This window comes from Pseudorasbora parva, chromosome 15, assembly GCF_024679245.1.
Source record: "Pseudorasbora parva isolate DD20220531a chromosome 15, ASM2467924v1, whole genome shotgun sequence".
NCBI classification, from domain to species: Eukaryota; Metazoa; Chordata; class Actinopteri; order Cypriniformes; family Gobionidae; genus Pseudorasbora; species Pseudorasbora parva.
Window position 1 is genome coordinate 15,242,071 of NC_090186.1, and position 11,562 is coordinate 15,253,632.

At 36.2% G+C, this 11,562-nt stretch overlaps 1 protein-coding gene across 1 annotated transcript; it reads left to right on the forward strand.

The window, feature by feature from the left end:
• Positions 1 to 2,072: 2,072 nt before the first annotated feature.
• kcnk13b (potassium channel, subfamily K, member 13b) lies at positions 2,073 to 10,242 on the forward strand. Its single transcript, XM_067418534.1, has 2 exons — positions 2,073 to 2,577; positions 7,850 to 10,242. The coding sequence occupies exons 1-2, from the start codon at positions 2,247 to 2,249 to the stop codon at positions 8,746 to 8,748; spliced, it is 1,230 nt and encodes a 409-aa protein (XP_067274635.1). The 5' UTR covers positions 2,073 to 2,246; the 3' UTR covers positions 8,749 to 10,242.
• The last annotated feature ends 1,320 nt before the right edge of the window (positions 10,243 to 11,562 follow it).

Below are 11,562 nucleotides of genomic sequence, written 5' to 3' on the forward strand. Positions count from 1 at the left end.
TGTGCCAGGTGTATAGGGCCTGTAATTTTAGCGTTTACTCTCCATTTGAGTGTCATAGCAAAGCATCCTGGGAAATATAAATCCCAGCCCAGTTTCAGTTGATTTAATTTTGTTTAAATGAAAAGAAACAAGTTCATAAAACTTAAAACAATAAAACTATTCAGATTATTTAAAATGTGTTTTGTGAACTCAAAAGAAAAAGAAAGTTCTAAATAGTCATAAAAGTTCATTTAATTGAACTGATTTGTTTAATTTGAGTTGGCTCTACTCAAACCAATTCATTATTTTGAGTGTTAGTGTTTACAGCATGACTTTGACAGTTACATAAAAAATTAAGTTAAGAAATAAAAGGTTTAAGTACCCAAAACTCAAATTTTATAGCTCTCAACTTGAAAAATGTTAACATATCGAAACATTAAACACTACTAAATCTCACACTTAACATTAATCTTGCACATTTTTTTTTAGCATTTACTCTCCCTTTCGAGTGCCTTGGTAAAGCATGATTTGAACATGATCCTAATCATCAAGGTCCTGAAAACGGTGTAAGGACAGCGTTTTCGAGCTCTAAAAATAAACCAGTGCATCAGACTTCAAAGCTCTGTGTAATTTTTAAACTAATCGATCAGACAGTTTAGGACTGAATCTATAAATACATTGTGTCTGTCTGTCTTAAATGCATAATGGATTTTCGTTTCCCTGTCCGAACTGTGACATTTACAGAAGTTGCCTGTGGACGTCCCAGAGTAAATGCTGAAAATTTCCCAACCAGATTCAAAAGGTCATACACTATTGATCACAATGAAGTATTCCCACCGCACAGTCTAATCTCATAATGCAAACGTGCTTAATGTTACACGACTATCTACAAGACTTTTGTGCATGTCAATGATGTGATGTTCATTCGTTTATCTGTATTAAGTTATTCGAAAATACAATAAAAGTTTCAAAATAACTTGAATACACTTCTTTTAGTTGTATGATATAACATGTTGCCATTTCTAAATCAAAAAGTAATTTTGAAACTTTTAGTGGAGATAAAGGTAAAACAAATGTCAAAGTGGTGTAACTCTCTACAGATTGTACAACTTTTTTTTTTAAATCAAAATATTAAAATTAAAATGTGTTACAGTAAAAACATTTAGTATGCTACAAAAATATATTTGAAATAAATGTGCTTCTTTTCCTATTCACCCTGAAAAAAAGTATTACGGTTTCCACAAACACAACCTGTTTTCAACATTGTTAATAATTAATAATCAAATCAGCATATTAGAAGATACTGAAGACTGCAATAATACTGAAAATTCAGCTTTGACATCACAGGAACTACATTTTAAAATGTATTCAAATGAAAACATTATTATTTTAAATTGTAATAATATTTCATAATATCACAGTTTTTTCTGTATTTTTGATCAAATAAAAGCAGTCTTGAGCAGAAGATTATTTCAAATATTCAGTATTCAGATTTGTTTTAAAATATTAATAAATATTCTATTAATAAAAACCTTTGACAGCCAAATCCATATCATTGGCCGCAACAAGCAGGAAAAATGTATTATTGTGTGACCATAAGTCAGAAATACCATTTTTAGACTGTCATTGTCATTAATGCAATTTTTTAAAGCAAATATTTTTATTGTAGCCTACCTTTTTATGAAAAGGCACATGTCAAATGGAGAATCCCTAAAAATGTGATATTAATAACCCTAAAAAAATACCTTAATAAATATGCTTCAAAATTCTATAAACGTTATTAATATAAGGCTAAAGAAATAAACATACAGGCTATTTGTAAAATAAAAAATGAAACCAGCATTAATGATATTTTCAACAACTTGGCAAGTTTTTAATTAGATTTGTTCTCTCTCTCTCTCTCTCTCTCTCTCTCTCTCTCTCTCTCTCTCTCTCTCTCTCTCTCTCTCTCTCTCTCTCTCTCTCTCTCTCTCTCTCTGTGTGTGTGTGTGTGTGTGTGTGTGTGTGTGTGTGTGTCTGACGCCACTGAACGGATCCACGCGCGCTCTTGGAGAGGTTGGGGTCACACAGTCTATCACTGCTCTTGAGACAAAGCGCATCATGCTGTCAGATGTGTTCAGGCAGAAACTGGACATTTTGAGCAGAATAACGCTTCTGAGATTAAGATTTGGACATTTGGACGCAGAGCTCTAAACAGAAAAAATGTATGATCCATGATGAACTGGGATGTGGTGGTTTATCTGTTCCTATAACATTGCTATAAAATAATGGCTTGCCGGGCTGGATGCTGTATCGGTACCCTGAATGAAGATAACGCAAGATTTCTCATGTTGGCTTTGCTAATCATCATCTACCTTTTATGTGGGGCAGCGGTGTTTTCAGCGCTGGAGCATCCGAAGGAGAAGCTCGCCAAGGAGAGATGGGCTCAGAGGATCGAGCAGTTCACTCACAAGTACAACCTGAGTCAAGACGACCTGAAGAACTTCCTGAGGAACTATGAGGAGGCAAACGTGGCGGGAATCCGCGTGGACGCGACCAGACCGCGATGGGATTTTGCGGGAGCTTTTTATTTCGTCGGAACTGTGGTTTCAACTATCGGTGAGCGGTCAATATATAACCTTCTAACTCAAACTGCATAATATTTAGAAACATTTTAAAACTACAAGATTTCAAAGTCTGTTTTAATCTATTACTATGTTTTTAGCCAGCATAAGTAGGCTATAGGCTACATTAAAGGAACGTGCAACAGGTCCTATAGCCTATCGTTTGTAGCCTACCATATCGAAACATTGGCTCTATAATGTGACAATATTTATTTTTAAGATGGATTTCCTCACGAGGTTGTTTTAATTAAAACTGATTTTTTAAAACATCTAATTCTTAAGACGTGGGGAAAAACATGTAATTTTTATTTAGGCTACCTAGCCTATTTGTTTTCACAAAATCTATTTGCACATTGAAACTATAATGTCATTATATATATATATATATATATATATATATATATATATATATATATATATATATATATATATATATATATATATATTACAGGTGTGTGATGCAGCAGAGTTGAGAAGCCTATATATATATATATATATATATATATATATATATATATATATATATATATATATATATATATATATATATATATATATATATATATATGAAGACATTAATGAAGAGTTCAGATGCAAAAGCCTCTAAATCCGTCTGATGATTTTCTTTAAAATAAGCCTTTTTGTCAGTGCTGAGGCTGAGATTTAGGTTTGAAGTGAAAGTATTTTATGAACTTATACTATATGCATATATATATATATATATATATATATATATATATATATATATATATATATATATATATATATATAGGCCTATCACATCTGTCTGGTTCTGTTGGGTTTTTGCTTGGGTCACATGTTCCTTTTGTCTCTGTTTCCCGCCACTTGTCTGTCACCCTCTTCTGTCAGCTGTGTTTAGTTCATTATCATCTGTGTCACCTGTCCCCCTCTTTATGTCTGTCATCAGTGTTTGCATTTAAGTTCCTCCTCCTTTAGTCACTCTTTGTCCAGTCTCACGTTATACCGTAGGCTAGGGTGTTTGATGTTCTTTTCTGAGTCTGATTTAAATAAAACCTTTTTGTTTAAAAGTCTTATATCTTCTCATCTCTGCTGCATCACACACCTGTAATACACACACACACACACACACACACACACACACACACACACACACACACACACACACACACACACACACACACACACACACACACACACACACACACACACACATATATATATATATATATATATATATATATATATATATATATATATATGTATATATATATATATATCCCCAATAATGCTTTTTTCGTATTTGTGATGATCTCGAACATGATACTAAATCACAGATTAAAAGACATTGTTTGACTTTTCTTATTTTCAGTTGGTTATATTAGTAGAAAAGCACCAGGAAAAGCATTTAATACATGTGAGATATTTTTGTCAACACATTTGGTAAAGATTTTCTGACTGTCTTGATGAATTCAATAGATGGAGCTGAAAATCAGTTCAAATCCATCATGCAGTCTCCTTCATTTGTTCACTGAAGTGAATGCTGTGCTTGTCAACATTTCTTATACACACTTGACGCATTATTATCTGATAGTGTGCAACTATCCTGAGGGAAAACACGTTTTTGTGTTTTCAATACATAATATACAAATTAACAACAGAATTCCATTCAACTCCACTGACATAAACATTTTTTTCTATGTTTTGCCTTAAGAATAAGTGCAACACCAATGAAAATGTTCAGACTTAAAAATTCTTGCTTTGTAAAGTGAAACACTTTAGCCCATGCACATATGTCCATAAACCAATAATTCTCAGCATGTGTCAGAATTGTTTTTGTAAAAGAGCTAATGAGAATATTAAATGCATCAGATTTATCATTGTTTCCATGCAGTCTTTCATCTTTATGCGCAAAAGAAATGAGACGTGTTCACAAAAACAGGCAGTGCAAGGGAAATTTATTTTAAGCTCATTAATAATTTATCCTCTCCCGATGCTTGTAGGTGATCTAAAAGATAGAACAGTCATACAATGGATATGAACAGACTGTTATCGAATTCATTATTCATTAGTACTAGATTAATTCATGCACCTAATTTCAGGTTATCAATAGATACACAGTAGGAAAAGGTCTTTGTAAATATGCCAGTGGGTGCTATATACATGCTACTCATGATTTAATTCAATTAAAAAGAAAAACTATAGAGAAGTAAGACTGCTGTCACCAATAGCAACGTATTTCTAGTGGTTTGAGAAAAGGGAAAGTGGGGTTGTCTGGATGGTGGACGTGATTGGAGCCTGGGGTTCACGTGGGATTTGGAGCACATCCTGCTCATTAAAGGACAATTACAGCTCAGTTTCTAATTAGCCCACAGCAGTTGGTTGTGCTAATCCATTGTAGTACTGCAATAGAACGAAGGGCTGGATGGTTTTTATGAGTACAGCTTCTCTGTATGTCTTCAGATGATATCAGGTGACTTATATGGAATTATTTTGGCAAAGCACAATAGGCAAATTGTTCTCACTGTAGGGGTGTCAAGTCTGATTTTTCTGTTCAAACATTCATGTCCACAACATTGGTTGTGATGATAAAAACGCAAACTTGTGTATAATATGCATGAGATTTTTGAATGGATGTTCCGCCTTGACTCGATCATCACATTTGACGTTTGAGCATAAAGGATGTAAATGTATTATTGTCGCAACACCTGATACAGGGTTATTAAACTCAATTAAATTCACATTTATTTATACATATTGTTTCAATGCTGCTTTACAGAAAATTATTTTTTCTACTGTATAGTGATCTGTTACCAGAGGTGGCTGGGTCCCAAAAAAAATCCATATTTCAGAAATGTACTGTTCAAGAAAATACAAAACAAGTAATCAATCACACAAAATATTTGACATTGACTCAAAGTAATCCATTTAAATTAGTTTAACTTGAAAAGTTTAAATCCATGCAACCCCTTTATAAAGGTTGATCAAACTAATTATTTTAGGTTGGAAAAATAAAATAAAAATAGTTTGATCGTTACCATTGTTGAGATTCATACACCGATTCTTGATGTCTGTGTAAAGCTTCAACTAAAACATTCTTTACACTATTTTTATTTTCTAATCAGCATATTATTTGATTACCCCAACTGTCCTGGATGTTGTACTGTAGAATCACATGGCTATAATAATTAATACTATAAAATGAATAACACATCTCTATTACTAGCATTAAACTCTGAATTGGTTCAGTGATTCTGGTCACAACAGATAACAAACATCATCTAAACACTTTTTCTCTTGCCATAACAAAAGTGTTTTATAAACACACGATAAAAGTAGCCAGAGAAAAACTAATGCTAACAATTTAACGGTCAAGAGCCCAACTACAGCAAACACTCATCTCTATCACGGTGACTTCAAATTACTATTATTTTCATTATGACAGAAATAAAGTCCGTCTGGTTAGTAATGTGCCGCGTGAAGCTGGTAATGCTGTTTGTGGAGTTGTTTAATCCTCTTCTGCTGAGATCTTCAGAAATGTAATGTCTTCTTTTATCTTCAGTTGATTTCATTGGTGTGGCTGAAGTCAGTTCAAATCATGCTTAATCTAATAAAAATACTCTGATCAAATGAATACATTTAGTTTAATAGACACTGCCATTTTATATTGTATCCATGTAAAAAATGGATTCAGCCATAAATATAATAAACTAAAACGTTTACTTTAAATGAAAAAAATTATATTTGTAAACTATTTCAATGAGAAAATACACATTAAACTAACAACAGCAATGTTAGACTTTTTTTCAGTGTAGCTACATGTATTAACTTTAGGCAGAAACAATGAGCTCATTAAAGCAATTATAACAAGTTGTGATCATAATTACAATATATAGAAAATTTGGCGCTAAGTGCAGATAGCAACTAGATTCTATTTACACAAGTAAAAATAGCATATTTTCTTAGATGATATTTACACTAAGTAATAAATAAGGCTTGTGGAACAAGGTTTTGATGCGAATCCACGAGTCAAAACTAATCCACCTTTTGCAGAGCTCGCTCCTCTCCCTTTTTCCTATCACATATCACATCGGAAAGGCATTTACTCTCAATAAATGAATTAAGAAAATGTTCTAAAAGTGAAATTAATTTGCCTAACATAATAATAATAAAAGCATTTATTGGGTAGGGTTAGGGGGGCTTTTAATGTCCCATTTAATCCATTTAATAATTTTAATAAATATAATCATTTATACTCTGTTATTATTGCAGTCTGTTAATGTGCAACAAAATACTGAGGTGCAAATAATATGTATCTGTCAAAATAAAGTATAAGTAGCATTTAATTATTATTTACACATCGCAAAAACTACTATTATATGGTGTAAATAGAATATATCACTATTTTCACATAATGTGCTATTTCACTTAGTAAATAGCATCTACAACTATTTGCACTTAAATTGTTAGTTCGCCCAAAAATGAAACTGATGTCATTAATGACTCACCCTAATGTCGTTCCACACCCGTAAGACCTCCGTTCATCTTCAGAACACAGTTTAAGATATTTTATATTTTAGAGCGTATGCAGTTTATGCACACTGTACTGTCCATGTCCAGAAAGCTAATAAAAACATCATCAAAGTAGTCCATATGTGACATCAGTTGGTTGATTAGAATCGCCAATGTCACGTGATTTCAGCAGTTTGGATCACGTGTCAAACTGCTGAAATCACGTGACACTGGCGATCCGATTCATTGATCGATTCACTGATTCATGGCAGTTTGAATCTTTATTTGAGGTTTGAAACCAAATGCGGAAGAGAAGACTGATGCTAAAGTTGTAGTTTTTGTTATTTTTGTACCAAAATGTATTTTCGATGCGTCAAGAGATTCTAATCAACTAACTGATGTCACATATGGACTACTTTGATGATGTTTTTTTACCTTTCTGGACATGGACAGTACAGTGTGCATAGACTGCATACGCTCTGGGACTAAAATATCAAATATCTTAATCTGTTCTGAAGATGAACGGAGGTCTTACGGATGAGGAACGACATTAGGGTGAGTCATTAATGACATCGATTTCATTTTTGGGTGAACTAACCCTTTAATTATAATATTGTGTTATTTTCACTTAGTGTAAATAGAATCTAGTTGCTGTTTACAATTTGTGTAAAATCAGTCGCTATTTGCATTGCCATTGTATATTGTGCTTGATTTGATTGCTTTATAATGGGTATAAATCTAACACCCTCATCATTTTATTTCTGTATGTGGCACAGGTTTTGGGATGACGACACCTGTTACTATTGCCGGAAAAATATTCCTGATCTTTTATGGGCTTATTGGTTGCGCTGGCACCATTTTGTTCTTTAACCTTTTCCTGGAACGTGTCATCACAGTGATCGCATTCGTTTTGAAGTTCTGCCACGAACACAGAGAACACCGCAAAGCCGGTCCGGCTCAGAACTGCCACCATCCCTCCACCGAAAACAGAGAGCGCCGCACGGACAGCTTGGCAGGCTGGAAACCTTCGGTGTACTGCGTGATGCTCATCTTGGGAGTCGCCGCCATCTTAGTCTCCTGCTGCGCGTCCGCAATGTATTCGGCAGCCGAGGGTTGGGACTACCTGGACGCCCTCTATTTCTGTTTCGTGGCTTTCAGCACTATTGGTTTTGGGGATATGGTGAGCAACCAGCGTGAGATGTACAAGGCGCAGGCGGCCTACAGGGTGGGCAACTTCCTTTTCATTCTAACAGGGGTGTGTTGCATCTACTCGCTGTTCAACGTCATTTCCATCGTGATCAAGCAAGTTCTCAACTGGCTTCTGCGGAGGCTGGAGACTCCCTGCCGCTGCCCAGGCCGAGGGAAACGCCACACTCGGAGGAATGTGATCGTCCCGGGTCACATGAGAACCCGGCGTGAAAACTCCATCGAGACTGACGCAGTCAATGATAGCGAGGCAGATGGACGGCGGATGTCTGGAGAGATGATCTCCATGAAAGACTTTCTGGCTGCTAATAAAGTTAATCTAGCTATTATGCAGAAGCAGCTGTCAGAGATGGCTAACGGACATCCTCACCAGTTAGGGAGCAGCTCACGTCACAATGAGTTCTCCGGAGGGGTTGGAGCGCTGGGAATCATGAACAACCGATTGGCAGAGACAAGTGTAGATAGATAAATCCATCATTTAGAAATGTAAAGTTACCAGAGGACCTCCACAGCAAAGTGTGATCATTTTTTTTTTTTACAAAAAAAGACAAGCAAATACTTTTATCACAAAGGTACGGTCATATTACTGAAATTTTGTGTTGACCAAAAGGCTCAGCTGTCAAAACTCTTAAAAATAAAGGTTCTTTATTGGCATTGATGGTTCCATGAAGAACCTTTAACATGGAATCTTTCCATCTTTCCATAGTGAAAATAAGGTTGTTTATTGAAGTGCCCCAATTATGCTATTTTAAATGCTCCTAATTTCCTTATTGCACATCACCATTTTTCATTGATTCTCAAACGACTCGACGGATGAATCAGTCTCTCTAAATCCCTCCTTTCCGAGAGCCTGCTCTGCTCTGATTGGCCAGATGGCCCAGTATGTTTTGATTGGTCTACTGCTTACAGCGTGCGTTTCGGAAGCCAACCGTCATTAGCATAACTGTTCTTCAGTTCCATCTGGAGGCTTTCTAAAGCTCAGTGATTGTACATTGTAAAGACAGTAGGACGTCGATTTACTGTATTGTTGAACACTGAGATTTAAGAAGCAGACCTCCTTAAAATGACGATGTTCACGGGCGGACAAAGTACAACGCAGGAGGGCATTATTAAAATGTTTTTCAAGTGATATACAACCATCATGCAGTAGGATTCAAAATACAAATGGCTCGTATAGGCAGTTCAGAGTCTTTTTTTTCCTTTAAGAGACAATGACTTATATTGTGAACATTCGACTTTACAACTTTGCAGAACTTGCACATTCACAAACAACTAATTTACACACTGCATGAGAGGAAATATCCGGATAAAACATAATGGGGTACTTTGAAATGTTCTTCACACAAACTGTTCACTCAAAGGTGGCATTGCTGCAGAAACCCCCTCTTGGAGCCTTTATTTTTAAGTTGTCCTTAGCATATAGCTGTATGAAGCTCAGTTTCACGGAAGTCACTTTCAAACCATGCAGTTTTCTGTTGGTCAACATGGTGAATTCGCATGACCCACTGAACGCAATTCGAATTTGTGTGGGAAAATCTTTTGCCCTCACGCAAAATTCTCGATTGTGTGGATTCCTGTTAAAATTACTGGAAAATTTGCTGAACAACAGTAAATATGACCACACCTTAACTCTTAAGGGGTTCGCACACCGGACGCGGAGCTCGGCGGCGCGCCACGTCTTTAAAATTCGAGCACATTGTTTTCAATGAGTGTACGCACACCGGTGGCGGCATTCGGCGCCTGTCCACGACGACTCAGGAAGTTGTTCTAAATCCTGCCGCGCCATTTCAAGGCTTTATATTAAAAGTATATTATCGTTAAGGTATACTGATTTCACCCTTTGGTACAAGCCACATTTGTTTTCCATTCTGAGTTCAACAGCTTGAATAAAGTCTAAACATATTTTGGGGAAATGTATAATAAACGTAGCCTTTTAAAATCCTTTTAGAATGTGCGCGTCCGGTGTGCGATACCTGAGACGCTGCGCGGCGCTTTGAGCTCCGCGTCCGGTGTGCGACCCCCTTTATCCTTTGGGTCTCATTCACTAATAATTGCATACAAATGTTCTTTGGTACAACATTCTCATGCAAAATATATGGTGGATCCACAAATCGCAGTGTACGCAATCTTAAAAATGCCCTATTATTTTACACACATTTTTCACATATTTGACATTGTTGCAGCACCTCTCTTCCCAGTCTGTCAGTAACGTTCTGGGCTGCATTTCTCAAAAGCATTGTAAGCCACTAGCCTAGAAATCTAGACGCACCCTAGCAGCAGCAAATCTAATCTGCCCGCGAGTGTCGTCTAGCAACTCTCAATACCCTTCTGAGCTGTAATCGCCAAACTCTGGTCGGGCCAATCACGTGTATAGAGTTGGCGGGCGGGGCCATAATGACGAAGGCCGAGTTGTGTTTGCATGCTTCTAGTAAACACAGAAACTGGCGAACGGCGGTCTTTCGAATCAGCTTTGACCACGACTGTGGAAGAATTGGAGTTAAGCTTTTCTCTGAGAAAAGAACAAAGAACAGCACTGAAGTCTTAAAAAGCGATGATGTGTTCGGAGTTTTGCCAACCGGATATGGCGAATGTTTAATCTGTCAACAAGCTCTGTTTCACCTTCGTTGCTCTGGTTGGTTGTAGCGCCATCTTATCGCGTGCAGAGGGAGTTTGAAAGACAACCGTTTATCCCGCCCCTCGGATTGAGCCCTGTCAATGGTAAGTTTCCAGACCAAACATCTTGATGTGGGTCTGGCTTGTCAGGCTAGTAAGCCACTGCAATGCTTTTAAGAAACACAGCCCTGTTTAGTTCTGGTCTCTATGTAGCACCTCTTTCTGATAAGTGCAATATGCTCTGATTGGTCAGCTGTTGTGATTGGTCAACCACTTTTGAGCATGAGTTTCAAAGCATTACTTTGTACTTCATATTTTTTCAGACCTTTTTCATGCACAGACAGCAACATTACACAATAAAAAAAATGTATGTCCTCTTTTATGTTGATTAATACGGATTATTCTAAATGAGGGAGAATGTGTACAAAGTTAGTGATTTGCATAATACACTGCCAAACATCTCCATATAAGGACACACAACCTCATCTGTCAATCATTGCAAACGCTCTAAAATATTTTTTGTTATTTGAGAAAAGCAAAGATTACAGCTAAAAACAATAAAAACTGTACACAGTCTAGATGGCACATTATTGGCTGTATGTTTATGAAGATCCTTGCATATTTTGAGCTATAATCATAATTTGTCCGATGTTTGGCCCGCTTGTTTGTA

What these genes read in the sequence shown, in the direction of transcription:
- kcnk13b (XM_067418534.1), top strand. Translation starts at nt 2,247, where the DNA reads ATGGCTTGCCGGGCTGGATGCTGTATCGGTACCCTGAATGAAGATAAC. An exon ending in AACTGTGGTTTCAACTATCG is followed by an intron (nt 2,578 to 7,849) that starts GTGAGCGGTCAA and finishes TATGTGGCACAG; the next exon opens with GTTTTGGGATGACGACACCT.